The following is a 26973-nucleotide window of genomic DNA, read 5'->3' as shown; positions in this document are numbered from 1 at the left end:
AATGGCCCAGGAGCTGAGGGTTTGATGAAGGTGAGGAGTGGTCAGCAGTTGCAAATGCAGCAGAGGTCAGATAAGAAGGCCGGAAAAGTGTTAATTGACTTCGGGAATGTGGTGGTGACCAGGACAGTAGGACAATTTCAGTGGAACATTGGAGACAGACAGCATATTACAGGAGGTTGAGGAGTTACACATGAGTAAGACTATTTAGGAAGAGGGGTTTTGAAGGTAGTAGCTACAGGACTGTAGGTAGAAGGAATGCAGAGAAGAGAAACATGTTTTCTCTGTGCCACTGCCATTCCTTTGGTCCAGGCCACCATCTTCTTCCACCTGGACCAAGCACCACTCAGTCTTCTAATAGAACTTCTTGCATCTCACTCATGGTTCCTTGTCTTAGTTCTCTCAAAACAGTCACAGTCAGCTTGAACTTTTCAACGACACAACTTGGATCACAACATTCTCCTTTTTGTAGCCCTCTATGGCTTTCCGTTGCTGTTAATATAAAATCCATAGTCCTTACATGGTTTACAAGGCCCTTCAGGCTCTGCCTTCTTCCACCTCTTGGGTCTCATATCCCTCTCCCTTTATTTCTTATGCTTTAGTCAAGGCTGTGTGTGCAGCCCCAGTTCTCACTGTGCTCCATGCAGATCACTGCACTGCTACCTATGTCTTGTCGTTCAGGCCTCAGCTCAAATTCAGCTCCTCAGGGAGGCCTTTTCAGACCACAGAATCTAGACTTAATCTACCCATGCTGGTGCCCTCTTGTTACTCTCTGTCTGTCATATCATCCTGTTGATTTCATCGCTATATACTGTCCACGTGATAGCCCCTAGCCACATGTGGTCATTGAGCCCTCAAAATATGTCCAGTGGGACTGAAAGTTTGAATTTTTAATTTTAATTTTAATTAATTGAAATTTAAATAGCCAGATGTGGCTAATGACTGCAGTATTGCGTGGTGCAGTTACAGATGCTGAAACCCAAGCATATACAGATTGAATGTGGTCGCATAGTGAAGGGTAGACCCAGGTAGTTGGGAATATACTCACAGCCCAAACACCTAGATTTGTTTGCAGCAGAACTGTGGGTGTGCAGATATGACTTACTGTATTACCCTTCTGAGTCCAGTTCCTAGTTTGAAGCATGTTGATATTATTGTGGCTGCCATCAACTCAAGGAGCCCTGGTGGTGCAATGGTTAGGTGCTCAACTACTAACTGAAAGGTCGGCGATTTGAACCTACCAGCTGCCTCACGGAAGATGTGGCATTCTGCTTCCGTAAAGATTACAGCATTGGAAACCCTATGGGACAGTTTTCCTCTGTCCTATAGGGTCTCTATGAGTCAAAATTCGACTTCATGGCAAAGTGTTTTTGGTTTGGACCATCACCTCAGGTAGAAGGTAGACAAAAGAAGAACCTTTTAACCAGTGAGTCCCTTTGCAAATAATTCTTACTTTTTGTGTTTAATAATTATAAAAATTTGTGATGTATTTATGCTGTTTTCCTCAGTTATCTACTTATAAAAATACTTGCAATAAGTCAGGGAAAAAGAAAAATCTTAATACTCAGAACCTTGTGATCACAGTAAAATTATTATTTCTCAACTCATTGTTTTTTAAAGAGAACTTTTTGGACTGATGATAAAATGTATATTACATTAGAAGAGCATTCTCTGGGGGCAGTGGAATGGCAATATGAGTTCAAGGAGAAAAAGGGCTCATGAAATTACTGTTAGAGAAGAGCTTGACACTTTTTTTTAATGTACATTGACAGATATTAGCTCCCTGTGGTATTTAGAATCCACTGAATAAATTTAAAAGAGTAACAAAGAGTTTTCTTTTCAAATACTCATGTTTACAACATTTTAGAAACTATGTCCTTTGTGCAGGGGATACATTCTGTTTAAAACTTCCTTTGGGGGTGTATGAGCAGAAGTTTGAAGACTGTTCTCGTGGGGCTCAGTGTTTGCCAGCTTTTGTTTGCGTCATAGCCGGCAAGGACACTGAGACAACGCTGCTTGTGGTGGGAAGTGACTTTCGCGTGGTTCCAGGTTCACCTGCTGCCCCAAGAGCTGAGAGGGTCACTATCTTGGCACACCTGTAACGCGTTTGCAGCGTACTGGGAACCTCTGTTATAGCCATTGACGAGGTTGAAGCAAGGATGCCATTGAAGGGAGACCTGGTGATCTGCTTCCATGGAGATCCCAGCCAGGTAAACCCTGAGGAGCAGTTCTGCGCTGTAACACATGGGGTCCCCAGGAGCCGCAGTCAGCTCAACAGCAATGAGAATAGCATTTCGGGGTGCAGTGGTGGTTCAGAGGTGTAATCTTCCCCTTCTGTGCAGGAGATCTGGGTTTGATTCCCGGCCAGTGCATCTCAAGTGTGGCCACCATCTGTCTGTCACTGGAGGCTTGTGTGTTGCTCAGATGCTGAACAGGTTTCAGCAGAGCTTCCAGACTAAGAAGAAGGGCCTGGTGGCCTCTTGAAAATCAGCCAATGAAAATCCTGCAGATCACTGTAGTCCTGTCAGCAGCCAATTGTGGGAATTGCACAGGACTGGGCAGCATCTTGTTCCATTGTGCACAGGGTGGCCGTAAGTCAGGGCCAGCTCACAGCAGCTGACAGCAACTACATAGCATTCCAAAGTTTGAGTTTTAGACAGATTTGTTGACTCTGAGAAGGATAGATTGGACAACTCAAAACTAGATGCAGGTGAGAGTCAGGAGGTAGTTGTAGACGTCTAGGTCAGGGCCAGTAAAGACAATTTGGGCAGTAGCAACAGGGATGGAGTCTGAGTTTAGGTGTATTTAGCAGTGGGAATTTATGAAAGGAACTTAAACAGAAATGGAATAACCAGATTAGGATTTTAGAGACATTTCTTTGTCAGCAGAGAGTGGTAGGTAAAAGTGGAAGTAGAGTGACCAGTTAGGAGGCTGTTACAGCATTTCACAAGGGGAGAAGTTGGCTTTCCTCACATCTTGTTTAATGGTTTATGTAGTGACAATCTTGAAATTATAAAACAGCGAGTATTTTTTGAATGGCTATTATGCTTAATGCTGTTTGGGACTATGAAGACCCTAAATAAAGAGTAAGTCATTACCCTTTCCTCGTGGAAAGGGATCCTTGAAACTCTAGGTGTCTGCCATGCCCATATTTCTCTTTGAAAAGGACACCAGAATGGTCCCTTGAACATAGATCACATTTCTTTGTCATGTGAATCCTGTAACTTTTGGCACAACTGTTTGGATCAAGGGATAACTTATGAGCCAGAGATGGTCATCTCGTGACTGCCATGCTCTGCGAGGGGACCTTGCGCAGACGTTCTGTCAGGAGGGATCCCCTAACTGACCTAATGAGATTCTTTCTTCCCGTGATTTTGTATATGAGACCTAGCAAGACAAACACAGGTACAGATGATGGACTAGAACGTGAACTGAGAAAGGGAAGACAGTAAGCAGAAAACATGAGGCAGTAGAAGCTGTGAATGAGCACAGAACCTGAAGGAAAGGAAGGAGAAGAGGTTGTAGGAGGAGACAGCGAGAAGACTGGTTGGGAGGATGACCAGTTCGTGGAGTTACCGTGGGCAGCTTTCTGGCATTTCTCCACAGGGCCTGACTCTCCTTGTGAGGTGGCTTCCTGGCCTCGTGTCACTTCCTCATGCATCTTTTCAGTAAACCTGTATCAACTTGAGTGTATCTACCACATTCCTAGACAGCGGTTTTATACCTGAGGAACAAATTATTTAATGAGGTTAAAAAAAAAAGTTCTAAATGCAAATTAAGGCAAGATTTTGAAAATTACTGTTGAGTTATAAACCACAAAGAAGGACAGCATGCTGGATGTTACCCATCATTACATTGCCTTTTGTTTGTCTAAGAGTATATAGCCGGATGGGAAGGCCGTTTTCTGGCTGCTCATAGCTCACCCTCCAGGTGTTAAAACTTCAGTGCTGTGCTGGTCAGTACCACTAGCCACAGGCAGGTAACCATTTATGTGGAAGTTTAAATTCACACAAATAAAATACAGGAAAAATTTTAGTTCTTCAGTCACGCTAGCTACATTTCAAGTGCTCCAAAGCCACGTGGGGTGTAGTGACTAGATAAAAACATTTCTGTCACGATAGAAACTTGTGTTGGAAAGTGCTTAGCATCATTCCAGATTTTCTGTTATTGAGAGTAGGGAAAAAAAATTACACACACACGTGTATGTATACGCAGATATCTGTAGAGATACACAGACATGCATGTGTACACACAGGCATGCTTTTTTTAATTTCGTGTTATGGTACCATCTTTATAAAATGCATATCCTGCGGCCCTTTTCGTGTATTTAATTACATAATATGAGCGTATGCCCAGGTCTGGGTATATAACCCTATGTCATTTTTCTAATGGCTGCATAGTATTCCAATGAAGATTTGAGCAGGCTGTATTTAACCATTCCCCTATCATTGAGCATTAAGGTTATTTTCAGTATTTTTGCTGTCATCGTTGTCTTTGCTAGGTACCGTCAAGTCGCTTCCGACTCATAGCGACCGTATGTACAACAGAACAAAACATTGTCCAGTCCTGCGCCATCCTCACAATCATCGTTATACTTGAGCCCGTTGTTGCAGCCACTGTGTCAGTCCATCTTCTTGAGGGTCTTCCTCTTTTTCGCTGACCCTCTACCAAGCATGATATCCTCCAGGGGCTGATCCCTTCTGATAACATGTCCAAAGTATGTAAGACGTATTCTCACTGCCCTTGCTTCTAAGGAGCATTCTGTTTCTTTTAAGAGACATTTGTGTGTTCTTTGGGCAGTCCATGGTATATTCAGTATTCTTCGCCAACACCACATCTCAAAGGCGTCCACTCTTCTTTGGTCTCCCTTATTCATCATCCAGCTTTCACCTGCGTATGAGGCAATTGAAAACACCATGGCTTGGGTCAGGCTCACCTTAGTCTTCAAAGTGACATCTTTGCTTTTAAACACTTTAAAAAGGCCTTTGGCAGCAGATTTGCCCAGTGCAGTGTGTCATTTGATTTCTCGACTTCTGCTTCCAGGGGTGTTTGTGGATACAAGTAAAATGAAATCCTTGAGAACTTCCGTCTTTTCTCCATTTATCAGGATATTGCTTGTTGGTCCAGTTATGAGGATTTTTGTTTTCTTTATGTTGAGGTATAATTCATACATTTTTTGCATTTTTGCTGTAAGGACAGTGTTCCAATGAACATTCTTACACGTATCTCTACATGTGATGCTATTTTTGTATGTAGATTTCTAGGATTGCAATTGTTGGATAATTGAAGTTCATATTTCATATGTTGGTCACAGTTGCCAAATTACTCTATAAGTTATTTCTTAGGTTTCCTTCTATCCATGGTAAATGAGAATGCTTATTTACTTTTGCTCTTTTCTGGCAACTGAAAAATGGTATCTCATTGCTTTAATTTGTACTTTGAGTAAAGTTGAGCATCATTTTTCATGTATGTAAGCCAGTAGAACTTTTTGTGAACTAACTGTTTATACTTTTTGTGATTTTTTATTGGATTGTTAGATTTTTTCTTATTGTTTTGTAAAAACTCATGCAATGACTGTAATGTACAAATATTTTTATTAGTTGATCATTTATCCTTCACCTTCATTATTGAGGTAGGTCTCAGTTTTTTACCATGCTTTGAACAATCTTTCTAACCCTAAGCTTGTAAAATATCCTCCTAGATGTTCATGTAAGTTACATTGTGTGTGTGTGAGATTTGAGATGAAACTCTGTTGTTCCAAATGAATATGCAGTTGTTTTAACATCGTTTATTAAAATAATTAATCATTTCATACTAATTTGTAATCCTACCATCACCATATACTAACATCTCACAAATAGTTGCCCCTTTTTCTGGACTCTTCCACTTCATGATATATTTGTTCAGTTTCTGTCCATTTTAATGCTTAGTAGAGACAGTCCCTGCCACATTACTTCTTTTTCAAAAATGTTTTATGGCTGTTCGTCTAAGTTATGTAGTTTGCTATAACAGAAATGCCACAAGTGAATGGCTTTAACAAAGAGAAATTAATTCTCTTACAGTCTAGGAGGCTAGAAGTCCAAATTCAGGGTGCCAGCTCTAGGGGAGGCTTTCTCTCTGTCAGCTCTGGGGGAAGGTTCTTGTCATCAGCCTTCCCTGGTCGAGGAGCTTCTCAGCACAGGGACCCTGGGTCCAAAGGACACACTATTACCTGGCTCTTGTTTCTTGGTGCTGTGAGGTCCCCATGTTTCTCTGCTTGCTTCTCTCTCTTATATCTCAAAAGAGATTGACTTAAGATACAACCTAATCTTGTAGATTGAGTTCTGCTTCATTAACATAACTGCATGTAATTCTGCCTCATTAACATCATAGAGGTAGAATTTACAACACATAGGAAAATCACGTGAGATCAAAACAATGGTGGACAACCACATAGTACTGGGAATCATGGCCTAGTCAAGTTGATAGACATTCTGGGGGGACACAGTTCAATCCGTGACACTGATATTACACATTTATTTTCCAGTTGAGATTTAGAATTAATTTTTTAAGTTCTAAAACCAAACCAAACCAAAATCATTGTAATTCATGTATTAATTTGGGAAGGATTGACATCTTCCCAGCTTGGATGTTTTTGTTTATATCTTGGTGTTCTTTAGAAAAGATTTTTTTTGTTTTGTTTTCATATACATCTTACACCTTTCTTCTTAAATATATGTCTAGATGTGAAGTGTTTTATTGAATTTCTTATTGGTACTATCAGGGTCTCAAGTATTTTATTAAAAAAAATTTTTTTATATAAGAAACGCTGATTTTTATGTATTTATATTTGGTTTTCTTTACCAAGTCTAATTAAAAATATTTTCTAATTAATTTCCATTTTTGTTTTTATTCATTTTATTTTTTGCCTAAGAGTTGGAAAGGGTATTTCTAAAATTTCCAGGTTGTTCTTTTTTTTTAATTTGGTTCTCTTTTTACTGCCGACTGCTGTTTTTGTTGCATTGTTGTTGGAGAGTTTGTTTTCTACTTTTTCTACATTCTATACAGGTTTTCTTTTTGGCCAATAACCTAATCAAGTTTTGTAAATATACTTTGGACATAAGAAAAAATCTTTTCTGTAAAGGATGAAAGTATTTTCTGTCATCTCCATGATGGACCCTCAGTGTATTACTTTTTAAAGTGTTTATGTGAGTTGGTACTGTGGCTGGGGTTAAAATTGCTAGTGACAGCATCATACATGGGTTCAAAAGACTGTGTCTCAGTCAACTTAGATGGCACTGAAGGTGTGCTCTGGGAAACTTTTGGAGACTCCAAAAGTAGATGGAGATGGCCTCTACTGCTAGCATGGCTGGGTCTGAATCCCAGTTCTGCCACTTATCAGCTGTGTGACCTTGAGTGAGCTACTTAATCTCTCTGTGCCTAGGGGTAGCCTCATCTATAAGATAGGAATACGTATTATGTACCTATTATGTACCCTGTAGGGAGGGCCGTCATGATTGGAACAACATTTTGCATATACAGGTAGTCCGTGACTTACGACGTATTTGAGTTACAATGAACCACACTTATACAACTTTTTTTTTTAACATCTTGTCATTAGTAATATGTACTGCATACAGTGTTGCAGTATGTAATTTCCTAATGTTATCATTCTCAGATACACTCACAGATGCTCAGTATTGTGATTCACTGTTTGTCTTAGTCATCCTGTGCTGTTGTAACAGAAATGCCCCAAATGGGTGGCTTTAACAAGCGAAATTTATTCTCTCACAGTCTAGGAGGGAAAAAGTCCAGGCGAAGGCTTCTTTTCTCTGTCGGCGGTGAGGAAAGGTCCTTGTCATCAGTCTTCCCCTGGTCTAGGACCTTCTCAGTGCAGGTATCCTGGGCCCAAGGGATGCACTCTGCTCCTGGAACTTCTTTCTTGATGGTATGAGGTCCCTCTCCTCACTTCTCTTTTATATCTCAAAAGAGGTTGACTCAAGATATAATCTAATCCTGTAGATTGAGTCCTGCCTCTTTAACATAACTGCCTATAATCCTGCCTCGTTAACACCATAGAGGTTAGGGTTTACAGCATATAGGATAATCATATCAGATGACAAAGTGGTGGACAACCACACAATACTGGGAATCATGGCCTAGACAAGTTGACATACATTTTTTGGGTGAGACAATTCATAACACTGTTCAAAACACTGCTGTATAGCAGGCTATGAAAACTAAAAAAAAAAGAAAAAAGTGTTTGACTTGCGTCAGAACCAACTTGCAGCAGAGTCATTGGAACAGAACCACGTCATAAGGACTACCTGTAATAAATGCCATCTCGTTTGTTATTATTAAGACATTGATGTTGGAGGTTCATGTGGGGCTGTTTTAATGGCTTCCTGACGTGCGTGAAGATGAATAAACCAAGGTTGCTAATTTATATAATATTTTCTGGATATATATATGATTTTGAGTGTTTTTGTGTATGAATTAATTGTCATATGTAGACACTTCACTATTTCATTGAAGTACCCACATTTAATATGTATATGTTTGAATCTCAAATTCTCATGGAATCCAGACTTTCTGGAGTCATTCAGGCCAGATACCCTGAGGAAATCTTTAAACCTTAAACTGAAACTATCCCCTGAAGTCATCTTTGAACTAAATAATAATTTAGCGTAATTTGAAAATAATGTCTGCACTAAGCGTTAGACTCTTTTAAAGAATTATCTGTATGTGATCAAATTACAGTAGCAACTTGAAGGATAGATTAGAAGCTTTTTTGGAGGGGCAGTGAATTTGTGTTGATGATGAAATAGTTTGGAAAAAGTTGTTGAGAAAGGTGACACAACCTGAAGACTGTGACCAGTGTCACTGAATTGTATGTGTAGAAACTGTTGAAGTGGTTTATGTTTTGTTGTGTATATTTTCACCAGAAAAAAAAAAAGATGTATATGCTTGGGTCACTTTGAGTTGGAATCAAATTAACAGTAGTGGGTTTGGTAATGAATATATGTCCAGGTTGCCTTTTGGGGAGGGTTCTTTTTAGGCAGATAGATGCTTGCCTTACATTTGAAGTCACCTGATGTTTGCTCATTTTTTAAATACCCATTTTGAAAGCTTTGTATGTAGCAAGGTTAGAAACGATTTACAAAGTAAAAAAATCAGTATCCAATTGTTTATAAGAATTGTCATTGCAGTGGTATTTGCAACTGCAAAAAATTGGTACAAATGTAATACTTGATCCTAGGGGATTGATTAAAAAATATGACACATTTATACTGTGTAATACGGAGCTGTGAAAAATAGTGACACATCTATATTAATTGGCATGGAATACCTTCAGTCTAGAGTATGTGGATAACTTTTTCCTTCTAGTTTCCATGTTTGTGAATATCAGAATTGTGTTGCATTTGCCTGTTGGTGTGTCTGTATTTTGCACTAAATTGTCTGCCACCTTAGGGCAAGGAACGTGATAATTCATTATATCCCCAACAGTTTTATCACAGTAGCTGCTATATTGTAAAGACTATAATAAATGAACATATATCATGAGTTGTATTGTGTCTGAGTTGGATGTTTGCCCTTGTTTTAAAAAATGCTAGCTGTAAATGAAAACATGTTATCTACAATTTTTTCTTTGATACGGCACCAGAATGTTCCAGGTTCTTGTTAAGATTATCATCAGGCTTTCTCTCTTCATATGTTTTGAAAAAGGCAGCAAGTAATAGTAAGATTAGATCCCTGGGTGGTACAAGCAGTTCACAAGTGGCCAGTAACCTATTGTTTGGTGGTTTGAACTCTCCCAGTGGTGCTGTGGAAGAAAGGCCCAGCGGTCTCCTTCCATAAAGATTACAGCCGAGAAAACTCCGTGGAGCAGTTCTGCTTTGTAACACTTGGGGTCACCATGAGTTGGAATCGACTTGACAACAATGAGTTTTTTTTTTTTAACTAGTGAGATTAAACTGGCACTGAAGAGATTTAGTTTAAATATAGGGAAAGTTTTCTCACAGTTACAGTAGTTAAATTTTATTGTTAGGTGCTGTTGAGTTGCTTTCCAACTCACAGCGAACCCACGTGACAGGGTAGAACTGCTCCATAGGGCTTTTTAGGCTGTAATCATTATGGGAGCAGATTGCCAGGTCTTTCTCCTGTGTAGCCACTGGGAGGGTTCGAACTACCAACCTATTGGTTAGCAGCTGAGCACTTAACTATTTGGCCACCAGGGCTCCTCCTTGAATATTAGAATGCATTAAGCAACATCATGATAAACGGAGAAAGTATTGAAATTGTCAAGGATTTCATTTTACTTGGATCCACAATCAATGCCCATGGAAGCAGCAGTCAAGAAATCAAACAACACGTTGCATCGCATAAATCTGCAAAAGACCACTGTAAAGTGTTAAAAAGCAAAGATGTCACTTTGAGGACTAAGGGATGCCTGACCCAAGCCATGGTATTTTCAGTTGCCCCAAAAGCATGCAGAAGTTGGACAATGAATAAGGAAGATCAAAGAAGAATTGATGGCTTTGAATTATGATGTTGGCAGAGAATATTGAATATACCATGGACTGCCAGAAGAATGAACAGATCTGTCTTGGAAGAAATACAACCAGAATGCTCCTTGGAAGAGAAGATGGTGAGATTTTGTCTCACGTACTTTGAACATGTTATCAGGAGGCACCAGTCCCTGGAGAAGGACATCATGCTTGGTGGAGAGACAATGAAAGAGAGGAAAACCCTCAATGAGATGGATTAATACAGTGGCTGCAATGATGGGCTCAAACATAGCAACGATTGTGAGGATGGTGTAGGACGGGACAGTGTTTCGTTCTGTTATACATAGGGTTGCTATGAGTTGGAACCGACTGGACGGCATCTAACAACAACAGCAGCAGTATTTAAATACTTTTAATTGCACACCCTCCCTTCCCTTATTAGTTATGCTTATCTTTCTCTGCTGCTTTGGATGCCAAGAAACCAGTAACACATAAGGATGAGACTGTAAGAAACAAAATTATATGTTTCATCTCTTCCCAATATACATAATATATTTTTTCCCTTTAGTCAGTGACTGAAGGAGTCCTGTTTGTAAAGTGGTTAAGCATTCAACTGGTAACTGAAAAGTTAGTGTTTCAAACCCATCAGCCGCTTTGTGGGACAAAGATGTGGCAGCCTGCTTTTGTAAAGATTACAGCTTTGGAAACCCCATGGGGCAGTTCTGCTCTGTCCTGTAGGGTTGCTATGAGTTGGAATGGACTTGATGGCAATGGGTTTAGTCAGTGACTTCTTTTGCAAAACAAACTAAGTAGGAAGAATAGGGCATATCAAAATCTTCAGGTCTATAGGTTGTTGTGGTTTTGAGGTGGATGGGCCTAAAGCTTTTCTTAGGATTTTTGATAAAGGGATCATGACGTGTTCATTTTTATAAATTTCTTAGAGCACTCTTACCTAAGGCTGGGAGAATGTACTTTATTCCTGCTTTAAGATGCTTTCAGCATGGCCATTTTCTGAGATGACTATCAGAAAGCCTGCTGCTCTTGTATGATGTGGGGGAGGGTCACTTTTTGGAGAACAGGCATTGTTTGAATTCTAAAACCGAAAGGACCTTAAAGATCTAGTCTGATTTTATCACCATGGTTTGAAAGATATGAGCCCCTGCTTGTTGAAAGCTAGATGACCTCATCATTTTGGATTACATCCTGTTTTTATGTTCTGAGAGGAATATGCTAATATGAAATTTGTTTTCCCATTTTCCATTTCCCTAGAAATAACCAAGACTAAACCCATTCCCGTCGAGTCAATTCCGACTCATAGAGACCCTATAGGACAGACTAGAACTGCCCCGTAGATTTCCAGGAAGCGGCTGGTGGATTCGAACTGCCAACCTTTTGGTTAGCCGAACTCTTGACCACTCCACCACTGGGGCTAGGCTAGTAATTCTGAGGCACAGAGAGTAAAGAAGCAGATTCTCTATTCTTTAGCCCTTTTTTTCGCCACTGCATGATGCTTTCTTTGCCTTGGCCAAGAAGAGCCAAGTAAAATTCGTTGGACCCCTTGAATTATTACAAGTCATGAGGTTCTTGGTTTTATGTAGAAACAAGTTCATTATCTCTTTTTTTTTTTCCTTAGAAGTACGGAACTGAATTTCCTTCTGTGCTAAGGAGATCTTTTATTAGACCACAGAGATTAAATTAAATTTTCCTTTACTTAACATTTAATGGTTTCAATTTCTCATTTAATGTTTGATCTTGACATACTCATATTGGAAACAGCAAATACTGTCAAATTGATTGTCCACTTCAGGAATCCAGTTTCCTCTCTACCTTCAGGTCCTTCTTGAGTGAGAAACATACACATAGTTTATGAGGACACACTGTTGGGAAGCAAAAAAGAATAATGTATTTTGGGAATTAAATAGAGCCGTAGAAAGCAGAAGTTGAATTACTCATTTACCTTTTGTTGGTAGAATATTTATTTCATTGGAATACCCCTGAAAAAGACATCTGTAATTTTTTTATGAGTGAGTTAAAATGTGTTTTCTCTGTGGTTTGTAGATTTCAGTAACTATCATTTGTCAAGTGAGAGACGGAAGTTTTTTTATACTAGTATAATCTAATCTGCTCTGGGAAAAAATTCTCTTTGGAGGGAATCGTGTACATTTTCCTTTTTGAAGTCATTGATTTTATTCATTCAGGCAAAACACTTAACTTGATAAAGGGGTAAGAACAAAGGTTTATACTTATGTTACCAGTTTTTCTAGACCGTTTAAAACAGTCCTGTTCAGTGATGGCTGTGAAAAACAGGTTAAGGGTTGAAAAGTTAGGAGGTGGTTGTTACTGTTACTGTTGTCGTTGAGGTTAGGTGCCTTGGAGACGGTTCCCACTCGTATCAACCCTGTGTATAGCAGAATGAAACAGTGCTCAGTCCTGCGCCATCCTCACAGCTGTTGCTGCGTTTGAGCCCTTTTGTTGTTGTTACTATATTTATAATTTCATCTTGCTCCTCCATTTCTCTCCATATCATATAAGTTGTTTGGAGATCAGCTTGTTTACATAGAGGGAAAAGGAAAAGGTTTAATTCAGGATGTGGTATGAAACAAGTGAAGGATAAACTTCAGGTGAGGTGAACTAACAAAATACTTTAAGCTCATAAACTTCTTGACACACTTAAGTTGAACCCTCAATGTTATCCTTGATTGATTTGCTGTGAATTTTAAGAAAAAGTGGCTAAGAATGTGAAAAGGAAACATTTTAATGGAAGTTTACCCCTCAAGAGAGGTTTGGCAAAAAAGGATTCAAAATTAAGTAGAAATGTCTCACATGCCTAGAAATGCCATGAAGTGAGAAAAGCCAGTTAGAACATGAACCCGTGAAACATTTGTCTGACGGCTGGAGTGTTGTCCTGGTGTAGCACGGATGTAAAACGACTCCGCTGAGAGCAACGTCAGGCTTGTGAGCGGCAGCATCACAAAACAAGACCAGGGAAGCCTCCTCACCATCTACTTTTAGATTTCTCCGGGGGACATTATTTGCTCATTTTGCACTGTTTTCGGTAAAACCTGTTTTACTCACCGTTGGCAAAAAGAACGTTCGCATTATAGAGTACCGATCACCAGTTGCTCCCAGGCTCGGGGGTACCCAGGTGTCCCCGTGGAGGGCAGGCCTGTTCTGTCACCTTGAAAGGGCAGATGTGGCCAGGCATTAGATGTTGGGGCCATGAGTGGCTCCAGGTGGGTTTCCGTAGGTGGCTGGGAGTGAGTCACACCTTCCGTGTGTGTCAGACTTGTTGCTTGTCTGTGCGTGGACTCACCGTTGGCAAAAAGAACGTTCGCATTATAGAGTACCAATCACCAGTTGCTGTCATGTCAGTTCCAACTCATGGCGACCCCATGTGTGTCAGAGTAGATCTGTACTCCATGGGGTTTTCAGTGGTTCATTTTTCAGAAGTAGGTTGCCAGGCCATTCTTTCAAAGCACCTCTCGGTGGACTCAACCCCCCAACCTTTTGGTTAGTAGCCCAGCGTGTTAACTGCTTGCAACACCCACGACTCCTTATGGACTACGGACACAGTTTAAGAATGATGTAGATATTCTTTTTTCTTAATGCTACTTCAAAATTATATAAAGTTTATTTGGGAACTCAGTAGTCTTTGTGATTATTTTTTCTAATCCTACCAAGAAATTAGGTTGTTGAAAGTCACATGTAATTGAACATATTAGCTTTCCATTTTTGACCCATATTGATGCTGCATCTTTTGTTAGCTGTGATACAAATTTTGTTTTGAAATATTGAATACACATTGTGTGTGTGTGAAATACGTGTTTTGTTGGGTGCTGTCGATTCTGACTCATAGCGACCCCGTGTGACGAAGTAGAACTGCCCCATAGGGTTTTCGTGTCTGTAATCTCTATGGAGTAGGTCACCAGATTTTTCTCCCCTGGAACCACTGGGTGGGTTCATGCTGTCAACCTTTCTGTCAGTAGCCAAGCACTTAACTGTTGTGCCACCGGTAAAGATCCATTACTCCGTATCAAGCCATCTACTCTGAACTAGATTTTTAGAGGATTTTCTTCTTATATTGTCAAATTCTGCTATTAGACTTGAGGTAGAACAAAAATATTGTATTTTTCCTATTATTTCTTAATAAAACTAAAGCTAGGAGTTCATACTTTTTAATTATTTTGTCTCACTAATTAAATGCAATGGAATATAAGTTAATTGTCAATATTATTATAGTTTTATGGGTCCCTGGGTGGTGCAGACGGTTTGCACTTGACTGCTAACTGAAAGGTTTGCGTTTCAAGTCCACCCAGCAGCACCACAGAAGAAAGGTCTGGCCATCTACTTTTGTAAGATGACAGATGTGGAAAAGTCTATGAAGTACAGTTCTGGTCTGAAACACGTGGGGAATGACTTGACAGCAACGAGTTTATTAAAGTTTTATATAGGAAAGTTATTTGAAAGAAGTGGTTTTGATTCTGTATATAAAGCCTTTTTATATACCAAATCAATCCCATTGCTGTTGAGGTGATTCCAACTCATAGCTACCCTATAGGACAGAATAGAACTGCCCCATAGGGTTTCCAGCGAGAAGGTGGTAGATTTGAATTGCCCACCTTTTGGTTAGCAGGCGAGCTCTTAACTACTACGCCACCAGGGCTCCCTGTTTATATAAACTTTATAAAAAATAAAATTCTATTGTTTCGTATTCCTGTCGAAATGTAACAGATTTAGAATCAGCAACTGATTTGTTCATGGTATTTTAAAATACTCGTTTAAATCTAGCTGTTTTCATGGGGATATAAGAGAAAGTGTTTGGGTAAGAATGTTTGCATTTAAAAACTTCAGTAAATATTTAAGTACTGAGGATGCTCTTGGAAATACATATGTGTGTATAAGTGTTTGCACACAGATAGTATACACATTCTCTGCTTTCCAAGAGCTTAATAGTCAGGTAGACAAGGTGTACATTCATGGTAAATGGCATAATTACAAGTTAACTAATAATGCAACATATGACCCAAAGCATATAATTAAGTTCTGAAGAAAAAACACAGATAACCTGGTTTTGCAGGAGGGCGAGATCATTGGTGGTCAGAGAAAACTTCATGGAGGCTTAATCAGAACCCTGCAGGAGCGGTTGAAGTGTTAAAGATAATTGGGAAGGCACTTAGTTGAGGGGCATGGGACGGGCAAAAGCGTAGAGTAAGAATGAGAATGATGTATTTGGGGAGAGAATTGTAACAACTATGTAGGGTGTCCATGTGCCAAGCACTGTTCTAAGTGTTTTGCGTATATTAGCTCATTTAACCTCTGAAAACTTTAGAGGTAGATATAATGTTAACTCCATTTTGCTAAAGGGGATGCTGAGGCAGTAAGGGATTAAGTAAATTGTGTAAGGCCGTACAACTCTTTAGTTGTAAAACTGAGCATCCAACTGAGGCAACCTGACACCAGAGACCTAAGCGTTCATCTGTCCCATACTGTGGCCACTAGCCACATACGATTTTGAGCCTTTGAAATGTGGCTAGCCTGAGTTGAGATGGCCTGTAAGTGTGAAATAAATAACAGATTTTGAAGATTTAATGTGAAAAAAAGTACTATATCTCAATAATTTTACATTGATTACATATTTGGATCTCTGTTGGACAGCAGTGTTGAAGACTGTCCACCAGAGGGTGAGAGTTGAGCTGGAGTGAAAGAATAGAAGGAAGGGGGTGGCAGGCAAAGGGAAAAGTGTTTAGGATCCGATTAAACTGGCGCTCAGGTTTATCCTGGAAGCGTGTGTTCCTCAGAGTGTGACGTTGGACCACCTGCCTCCCATTTGGGGGCAAGGGGGGAGGCCAGTGCAGATTCCCGGACCCACTGCAGACCTCCTGAAACAGGAGTGGGTCCCTACTCAGCACTGCAGTTATCCCTAAGTCAGGAGTTTAATCTCTTCCTTGTAAAGGTGTTAAGACTATCTTGGGGGTCAGGGGTAGATTTGCAGGAGAGACTGTAACTCTGGTTTTATGAAGGCAGGGAATGGCAATACAGTTTTATTAATTAATTTCCTGCCCCATTTTGTTGGATTGCACTTTTTCTATGATGCAGTGGAAACGAGTACTTGATGACAGTGTCATTTAAAGAATTTCCTTTTGGAGATTGAGTGATGGCTGCTTATTTATTTAATAAACGGGAAAAACCCAGACTTTATAGGCTAGCCTTTGACTTAAATGGGTGCCACACAGCTCGTTAGGCAAACTAGTTAATTGACAGTGGCTATGTGATTTGAGAAGCAGCAGTGGTAAAGAGCTTAGCTGCTAACTAAGAAGTTGGTGGTTCGAACCCACCAGCTGCTCCATAGGACAAAGATGTGGCAGTCTGCTTCTGTAAAGATTACAGCCTTGGGAACCCTGTGGGGCAGTTCTGCTCTGTCCTAGGGTTCCTATGAGTCAGAATTGACTCGACGGCAGTGGGTTTGGTTTTTCTGTTTTTACGTGATTTGCTGATTTGTGGGGTGTTTGGAATGTCTACACTGGACCAAGATCACCCTGAGGAAGAAGGTGGCTGTCCTGGTCTCCTAGTTCTATAATACATTTTGTTAAACTGCCTTAGATCCTAAGTTATACCAGGGCTTGGGACATTCCTTTCAAATTACCCTGGTACCAGGAGACTTTTATCTCTTTATTCTCATAAGAGGGAGTCATGTTGCATTATTTTTTAGATTGTCTTTATAGTAATTAATAATAAATTAGGTAAATTAGTCTTATTTTTTATGATTACATCGAGTTTATAAACCTGGAAACCTTAAAGTAATATTCCATATTAGCATAAAACAGTGTATAGTTCTCAAATATATGCTAAGCACATTGCTTTGGTTACCTGCAGCCTTGATCAGTGATCTATTAATAAACATCACTAATGATAATGGATTTAAGAACATGATCCTTTGTAGAAAAATTACGAGGACTGTGCCTGAATGAAATGCTTTGTATAAATGGCAACTTTATTAGGCATTCATCTGCTATTTTTTTGCAGTGTAAACCTTCTTATTTTTCCTGGAAAATGTGCCTGACCTGCTTGCATAATTAAAAGGCATAAGAAATAACCTTGGTAAAGTGCTGGGATTCTAATACCTTGAACTAGTTGACAGTAGCTGTCAGAAGGCGGCCTGCAAAGTGGTATCAGATGATTTCCAACAGAAGTTAGGAGGCAGCGAAAATTGTATCCCTGGCACGGAGTAGGAATAGGCACAGGCAGTTCCCAGCGGCAGATGTTTCCCACTTCTAAGGTGTCTAGGATTTAGAGTGCATTTTCTCTAAACCAGCCTACAGAAACACCTTTTGTCCTCCTGAGTGTTAGTGCTGGTTCGTCTGTCTTCCCCTAACCTCTGTTACATAAAGATTTCTCTGGGAGATCTATGGTGAGAGATACTCCATTAAGTTCTCTTTCCCTCTTGTTAATAGGAGCTCACCGGTCAGGGGCGGCAAGAAATGGGGAAGTCCTCATGAACACAAATATCTTGTATAAAGAAAGATTTCTCAAGGCCTTCCTCATCCTAGATGTTTTGGATTATGGCATAAAGAAATATGGGATCTCTGCAGGGGCAGGAAATCCAAATTACTGCTTCTTCCGTTTAATTGTATGAGTCATTTGTGAATTGAGTCTGGCACTTTTTGTGCTGTTATGGAGGAGAAATAATACGTTTTCCATAGTTTTATTTTGTACAGCACAGGTTATACGTACAAACTAAGCTCTATGAAGGCTCGTCGGCTGTTGTAATTCCAGCATCTAGCACAGTGCCCAGCAATGGAAGATGCTGTGTTTGTTGAATAAATGAATGAATGAACGTTTAGCTGTCCTTCCTGAACTGCTTTAAATTCTGCGTGGTCTTTCTGAAATTAGGGTAGTTTGATAAATACTTTATTTGCAGTAATAGAAGAATTGAATCCTGGACTTCAGAGCAATATACTTTTCTAGTTGTTTTGCTTTTTCATTCAAGAGACAGTGTATTTTCTAAAACCGTAAATGGGTGGTCTAGTTGCTCTTAGCCCACAATAAAGCAGTTGTTTTTGGTGCAGTGGAAAAATTAGCAGAATAGATTGACTAACTGAATTAAATTGCTAAAGAGGAAATTAATTCTCCAAGAAAAAAAAAAATCTGCAGACCTCAATATGAGGGAAATTTCTGTTTAATAAGCATTCTTATTTGGCCTTAACTGTGAGCCCCACACTGTTCCTTAATCTTGTCCTTCTTCATAAACCACGGTAGGAGTGCGCATAGCCTGATACTTACGGGCGTGGCCTTGGAGCTCAGGCAGACCTAATGTAAGTTGGTCCTGTGTGATCTTGGTCACGCTGCTTGCACTCTCTGAGTAACCTGTTTTTCTCCTTGTAAAATGGGACGATAAAGGATCCTTGTGATCTTTAGATGAATTAATGTCTCTAAAGCACTTTAAAACCACTCGCCGTGGAGTCAATCCTGACTCAGGGCCACTCCGTGTGTGTCAGTAGAACTGTGCTCCGTAAGAGCTTTCAAGGGTGAGTCTTTGGGAAGTGGGTCGCCAGCCCTTCCTTCTGAGACATCTCTGGAAAGACTCGAACTGCCCACTTTTTGATTAGCAGCAGAGCGTTGAACCATTTATGCCACCCAAGGACGCCATAACGCACTTAGGCACGTAGGAATGTTCAACACCTGTTAGTGGTTGTGTAATAAGCCCTGAGTGTGCATTGTGTCTGTGTCTTTGCTCTTGTTGAGCTGTATTCCAAGTATATTGGAAAGTTCCTGGCTAGTTTTTAAAGACCTAGTTTGTATGATACATCTTCACTGTATTTTTCTCATCTCTTTCTCACTCCCTCATCTGAGCTCCCATAGTAGTTGATTACAGTGCTCACCACATGTTACAGCTTATTTCTCTGTCTCCTACACTTAAAAAAAAAAAAACAAAACCAAACCCAGTGTGTCGAGTTGATTTCGACTCCTAGCGACCCTATAGGACAGAGTAGAACTGCCCCATAGAGTTTCCAAGGAGCGCCTGGTGGATTTGAACTGCCGACCCTTTGGTTAGCAGCTGTAGCACTTAACCACTGCCCCACCAGGGTTTCTGTCTCCTACACTAGACCATGCTTTAAGTGAAAGTTTACAGTTCAAGGTAGTTTTTCATACAAAAAGTTTATACACATTGTTATGTGACCCTAGTTGTTGTCCCTATAATGTGACAGCACACTGGATTTCCTGTGTCCATTCAACCAGCTCCTGTCCCCTTTTACCTCCTCATCTCACCTCTGGACAGGAGCTGCCCATTTAGTCTTATGTATCTACTTGAGCCAAGGAGCACTGTCTTCACAAGTAACATTTTATGTTTTACAGTCCAGTCTAATCTTTGTCTCAAGAGTTGGCTTCAGTTTTGGGCTAACAGAGTCCAGGGGCCATGTCTTCTGGGGTTCCCCTAGTCTCAGTCAGACCATTAAGTCTGGTCTTTTTATATGAATTAAAGTTCTACACCCCATTTTTCTCCTACACCCCATGAGGGACTCTCTGCGGTGTTCCCTGTCGGGGCGGTCATTGGTGGTACCTGGGCACCATCTAGTTCTTCTGTAGACCAGGAATTCTTTAAGGAAAAGGAGGATGTTTGTAATTTTCTCAACTCCTACCACAGGTTTTGGCACATGATATTTAACAGAGCGTTTGTTAAATTGTTTAATCAACTGGTATGTGAAAATCTTCTATAAACTGCAGTGGTAATCAAATGGTAGTACTATCATAGGATATAACATATGCCTGGCAGCGTGCTTCGTATGTTAAAATAAAAAAAATATGTTAGGAAGGAGTTATTTGGTATTTACATGCCAAAAATCAGAATATTACCACAGCTAACTGAGCAGTGATTCCAAGTATCAAACGTTTGATACTTGGAACGTAACAGATTTTTTTGATCACCTATATGTAATTGATTTCTGCAACTTTCTAAACGTTGTCTCTAAGTTAAAGTTCTAATTGCTTCTTGCCATAAACCACTCTGGATATCAGCTTCAGTCCCATCTTTTGAACTGATTTTTTCCCCTGAATTTTAAGGTGATTATTAAATATATTTTATTTATATCCTGTAACATTTTAATGGCTAAGTTTTTTTGTGTGTGTGTGTGCTTTAGATGAAGGTTTAATGGCTGAATCTTGATGGCTGGCACTGGGAACTTAATGTTTATTAGGCACTGAGGGCTCTAGTATGTCCCTGGGTTGTGCAAGCACTTCGCTTTTTGCTGATAACCTAAAGGTTGGCAATTCAAACCCACCCAGCGATACGGTGGAAGAAAGGCCTGTTTCTGCAAAGGTTACAGCCAAGAAAACTCTCTGGAAAAATTCTACTCTGACTGTCACACGTGGGGTTGCCATAAGTTGGAATTGACTCAGTGGCGCTGGGTTAGTATGCTACCTCATTTAATCCCCACAGCAACCTTACTAGATGTGGGTGACTGTTGTTTTCCATGCTTCAGAGGTGAAGAACTAAAGCTTATAGATACGGGGTTACTTGCCATACATCACAGAGCTAGTAAGTGGCAGGCCTAGGATTTGAACGTGGGTAGAAGTACAGTTCTACTCTGTTCTGTAGGGTCGCTATGAGTTGGAATTGACTCGACGGCAGTGGGTTTGGTTTGGTGTTTAGAGGGTCAGCAAAAAAGAGGAAGACCCTTAACGAGATAGATTGACATAGTGGCTGCAACAGTGGACTCAGACACAGCAAGGATTGTAAGGATGGCGCAGGACCGGGCAGTGTTCCGTTCCGTTGTACGTAGGGTCTCCAGGAGCCGGAACTGACTTGACTGCCCTAACAACAGCAGCAGCAACAATCTGATTCTGGAAGGAGCCCTAGCACTGCAGTGGTTAAACACTTGGCTGCTAACTGAAAGATGGGTCATTGGAACGAACCCATCACCTGCTCTGTGGGGAGAAAGATGTGGCAGTCTGCTTCCCTAAAGAGTACAGCCTTGGAAGCCCTATGGGGCAGTTCTGTCCTGCTTCTGGTTCTATGAGCCAGAATCGATAAGACAGCAACATTTTTTTTTTTTTTAATCTGATCCTTGAGTCCCTGGGTGGTACAGGTAACACATTCTGCCGTTGGAGGTTTGAGTCCACCCAGAGGCACAGTGAAAGAAAGGTCTGGTGATTTACTTAGGCAAAGTCAGCCGTCGAAAAGCTGTTCCACAGTTTTACTCTGACACGCTTGGCGTTGCCGCGAGTCAGAACCGACTCAGTGACAGCTGGTTTTAATCTGATTGTAGGGCTTAAATTTACGATATGCAACGGCCTGCTCTTTTCACAATTTATTTGAACTTTATTTTTTCTAATTTAATTTAATGTGTTAAAATATCTAATGTTAGTGTCAGAGTGGTTGCTCAAAAAGGTATAGTTTCCTCTCTTCACTTTTTAAGGCATCTGGCGAAATTTTAGGAGCCCTGGTGGCACAGTGGTTAAAGCACTCTGCTGCTCACCGAAAGGTTGGCAGTTCAAACCCACCAGCTGTCTGTGGGAGAAAGATGTGGCCGTCTGCTTCCATAAAGATTTACAGCCTTGGAAGCCCTATGGGGGAGTTCTATTCTGTCTCATAGGGTCGCTGTGAGTTGGAATCGACTTCACGGCAGTGGGTTTGGGTTTTTTTTTTTTTTTTTTTGGTTTGATGAAATTTTAGGTGTATATTTTTGTCACCGTGTATATTTTGTCTGATGTCTTAAGTGGAGCCCTGGTCACGTAGTGGTTAAGAGCTCAGCTACTAACTAAAAGGTCGGCAGTTCAAATCCACCAGCCGCTGTTTGGAAACCCTGAGGGGCAGTTCTGTTCTGCGTTACAGGATTGTTGTGAGTTGAATTTGACTTGACAGCGGTGAGTTTGGTTTGATATGGGAATGTCTTAAGTAACAAACAATTTTCCTTCTCAGATTTTTAAAGTTACCTTTGTGATTTTATTTAAAGGTGGATGAGCTTGATGTCTAATATGTTAAGATCCAAATAAGCTCCCGTTTGACACAGCTTTGCAAATTCAGCAGGTTAGATGTTTCCTGGTTATTATTACACATTGTGAAACCCTGGTGTAATATAGTTTACCATGGGTTTCTTCTTAACATCAGCATTATAAAGGGGTTGATTCTATTATATTTGGAGAAAAATGTTTTGAAAATATATTAAACCTTATATTCTATGTAAGCACTTTTCATCTTTTTTAAAACAGGTAAATCAGCAAACTGGGAAGATGACGGCTGGGGAGCATGGGAAGGAACAGAGCCCCAAGAACCCGTAAGTCTGTGTAACGTATGTGCACTTTCTGACGGTGGCATTTTCAGAAGCTGTTATAGCCGTAGGCTCCATTGGCGTCCCCGGGTAGTGCAGTGGTTAATGTGCTCGGTTGCTAGCCCAAAGGTTGGAGGTTTGAGTCCACCCAGAGGCACCACAGAAGAAAGGCCTGGCAATATACTCGCGAAAAAATCAGGCACTGAAAACCCCTAGTTCTACTCTGATGTGCATGGGGTCACCATGACTTGGAGTTGACTGGATGGTAACCGGTTTGGTTTTGGACCTCCCATTACAAAAGGTATTCTTTTGCAATGATGGTGATATATTTCACTGTTAAACTGACATTTTAAAACCTATGTCGAGAGCATTTTTGTGCCTACTTATTAGTACTTAAGCAGACACCTGTTCTTAAGGAGCTTAACAACTATAGCTAAGTGGGCTAAATGGAGAGTAGTTGTTTAGGATTCTTCTTCGTAAGTTATTCCTTTAGACTCATTTATTCACTGAACACATGTTTGTTAAGTGCCTACCACATTCTAGGTCTTTTCCCAGGTGGTGAAAATATAGCAATAACCAAGAGAGACAAAACTCAAAAACTCACTGCTGTTGAGTTGATTCTGACTCACAGTAGCCCTATAGGACAGAGTAGAACTGCCCCATAGGGTTTCCAAGGAGTGGCTGGTGGATTCGAGCTGCTGACCTTTTGGTTAGCAGCCATAGCTCTTAACCACTGCAGCACCAGGGCTCCAAGGTAGACAAAGCCCCTGTGCATGTTCATATATTTTCAGCTGAGGGTAATAGAAAATCTAACGTAGACTGGCTGAAATAACAAGGAAATTTATTAACTTGCAGATGAGGAAGTCTAGAGATAGGTTGGGCTCCTGGTTTGATTGATGAGGTGACTCAACAGTGTCACTAAGTACTCGAGCTCTTTCCTTCTGTGTGCTCTGCGTCTCCAGCCTTGGCTCACCCTGCGGCTTGTTCTGCCCACAGATGCACCGTAGGATGGTAGCCAGGAACATGTGGAACAACGAGTTCTTTATTCATGTGCAGACAGAGAAAAAGACCGGGCTCCCGTGACTCTTAGTTAGGAGTCAGGAAATCTTTCTCAGAAGCCTCTCGCAAACCTTGCCTTTTATCTCACTATTGCTCATTTCGGAGCCAATCACTGGCAAGAAATCAGAGATTTTCATTGGCCAATCATACCATTCCCTGCAGTTGGAGGGGATAGGAGAGTCAGCTTCTCCTGAGACCCATGGCTATATGGGAGAGGAGCCGATAACTGAACAAAATCAGGATTCTTTACGGAGAAAGAAGGGGGAAAATGTATACTGGAAACGTGTGTCTATTTTTGGTATTTGTTTTCTAGAATCACAGAGCTGAGTGACTATTGTAATATAACACATTGGTGTGATCCAGTGTACCCTTGAACCTATTGGCAAAATCAGGTTTTACTGTGTTGCCAACCGATGTGCTGGAGACTTGCTTTATTGGCCAGTTTTCCAATAATTACTGGGGAGAGCACATATAAAACCTTTCTGTCTGACAAATGTAAAACAGGAAAGGTTCTTATAATGAAACAAGTCATACAGCTTTTGTCTTTACCTTTACATTTCCCAGTAAGTTTAAAGTTTTCTAAATAAACCTTGTAGACATTTTATGTTAAAGTGGAACCTCAGAGGAGGTTCCATTGTGACGGTTGTTACATATATAAAATACCGCTATTGTTGCATTATGGAGGTATGACATTTATTTACAGACCCAGGTGCCGACATCTTAAAGAAAACTTTGTTCTCATACTTTGTTCTTTCTGGAGAGGATATTTGTTTGTGAATGATGCTGGGGATTTGTAGATGAGGCCACACAGTAGTCTCATGGGTTGCTGGTTGTACAGTACTGAATTTCCGTGTAAGGTGATAGAAAAATTGCGTTGATTAAAGGTAGGGTTGCACAGCCAATTATTGTAATTGCCGTCAATAAGTTGTACACCTGTAAAAAATGGAATTGGCAAAAGGTGTGTAATATACATACAGCAACAACCACACAAAAAAAGAGTAGCTACTGAGGCTGCTTGTGTAAAACCAAACACCTCATGGGACTTGGTTCTTTGGTTTGGAGGTTTAGGGTCATGGTTTCATGGCACATTCCGGTTAATTGGTCTAATATCATGTTTAGTGCTTCTGTTCTACCTCCAAGTTTGTTGCATAGTGCCTGGGGTCTTAAAAGCTTGCAAGCGGTCCTCCAGGGCATCACAGCTGGTCCCTATTTGCCTGGAACAGCAGAGGAAGAAGGAGAGTCAGGAATAGGAGGAAGAAGTGGTATGTGTGATGTATGTGTGACGAATTGTCTCCATGAACAACTGCCTCCTTTGCCATGAGACCAGAAGAACTGGATGGTACTTGACTACCACTACTGACCGTTTTGATCAAAGATTCTACAGAAGAATCCTGAAAAGGGTGAAAACGCAGAACAGAATTTCAAATTCTGATGGAATCCAGTCCTTCTAGAGCTAGTGGAGTCTGGGTGAAACTCCTGGGTGGGAGCCACTGAAACTATTGCCCTGAGATAATCTTTCAACCTTAAATATCCCCTGAACTCTCTTTAAAACCAAACAGTAGTTTAACTTAGCTTAGCTAGTAAAGAATGTCTGCCTTGAGCATTGTACTCTTTTAAGATATATTTACATGAGATCAGATTGACAACAGCAGCTCAAAAGATTAGGTAGGAAACTTAGGGAGCAGTGAGTTCATGTTAGTGGGAGAGGAACAACTCGGAAAAGGAGGATGAGAATGGTTGCACAACTTGAAGAATCCAGTCATTGAATTGTACATGTAGAAACTGTTGCATTGGTGTATGTTCCGTGTATGTTCTCAACAACAAAACTGAAATAAATGATTAAAAACAAACAATAAAAACAAGACATGTTTGCCAAGGAAGACTATATGGTGGGTGAGGACAAAAATGGTACTATGTCCAGGGAATAGGATATGACCCCTGCCTTGAACTGCAGCATCAACCAGAACTTTCCCTGTATCGTTCTAAGGTTTCTGCCAACATTTTATACCAAAACTATTAGAAATTTTGCTCAGCTGAGGTAAAAGACCCCTAATACTTCTGCTGCTGTCTGTTATGGACAACTCCAAAGGCATAGTGTGCTCCAGAGGCATAGCAAGAGTCAGAACGAAGGCTGGCAGCTCTATGAGATGCAGGAGAACGTGCTTCAGTCGTGGCAACGGAGCTTGCCACCTGGTCTGATTGTAAAGAAGGCAAATGGAACTTTCTACTCCCTCACATTAGAAACAGACCAACTAGGAGTCCAGGCTCATTTTCAGTGGTATTATTTATGCCTAATGCTTAAAGGAGACCTTTTTAGTGTCTCCTTATTGTCACCTGCCACTTCTCCTTTCTCGTTTGTACTTGTTCAGTGTAGTTCAAATCTGCATGCCTCAGACATTCCCTAGGGTGGCTTCTGTTGAATGAGTTTAACCGTGGGCATGGGCCCTGGGCCTTAGGCTGGGGAGCGAAGGGGGACAGTGACGGATGGGGAAGTGGTGTGAGGACCTAAACTCCTTGCCCTCCTGTCGATTCCGACTCACAGCAACCCTGTTGTTAAACATCCTTTCAACCTGACTCTTGATTTTGGCCCCATCTTTCCTCCGGGGCTCAGCCGGTTGATGGTTTTGCCGTTGGCACTGAGGTTGCTTCTTAGCCGTCCTCACCGTCAGTTGGTTGTTGTTGTTGTTAGCTGCCACTGAGCGACCCTGAGTCATGGTGACCCCGTGCACGACGGAATGAAGTGCTGCCTTGTCCTGCACCATCCCCGTGATGGGCTGGGGATCAGACCGGTGTGATCCATAGGGTTTTCATTCATTAGCTAACTTTTCAAAGCAGACCCCCAGGCCTTTCCTCCTAGTCAGCCTTGGTCTGGAAGCCCCACTGAAGCCTCTGCAGCATCACAGCAGCACGCAGGCAAGAGGTGGCTGCCCATGAGGAATCGAACCCAGGTCTGCTGCATGGAAGGAGCTCGTTCTACCACTGAACGGCCAGTGGTTCACCATCAGTTTAAAAGTTAGTAACTGCAAAATCAGTTATCACTCGTCTGTCTGCTTTCTAGCTTTCCCAGTTTTGTGGCTTTTATCCTTTCGTTCTTGTTAATTTTCACCTTCAAGAAAAATCTTCTACCCTTTTTTTTTTTTAAGTGGGGTTTTGGTGCAGGGAGT

At 40.9% G+C, this 26973-nt stretch overlaps 1 protein-coding gene across 3 annotated transcripts in view; it reads left to right on the top strand.

Moving 5' to 3' along the window:
* RAB3GAP2 (RAB3 GTPase activating non-catalytic protein subunit 2) overlaps window positions 1-26973 on the top strand; it is a 107897-nt gene that overhangs the window by 3862 nt on the left and 77062 nt on the right. For all 3 annotated transcript variants that reach the window (XM_049868612.1, XM_049868613.1, XM_049868614.1), the window contains exon 2: window positions 22692-22756. In XM_049868612.1, coding sequence (XP_049724569.1) covers window positions 22692-22756 — 65 coding nt within the window. The remainder of the gene's footprint in view (window positions 1-22691; window positions 22757-26973) is intronic.

The sequence above is a fragment of the Elephas maximus genome, chromosome 24 (assembly GCF_024166365.1).
Source record: "Elephas maximus indicus isolate mEleMax1 chromosome 24, mEleMax1 primary haplotype, whole genome shotgun sequence".
Lineage (NCBI taxonomy): Eukaryota > Metazoa > Chordata > Mammalia > Proboscidea > Elephantidae > Elephas > Elephas maximus.
This window is presented reverse-complemented; position numbering and strand designations above follow the sequence as displayed.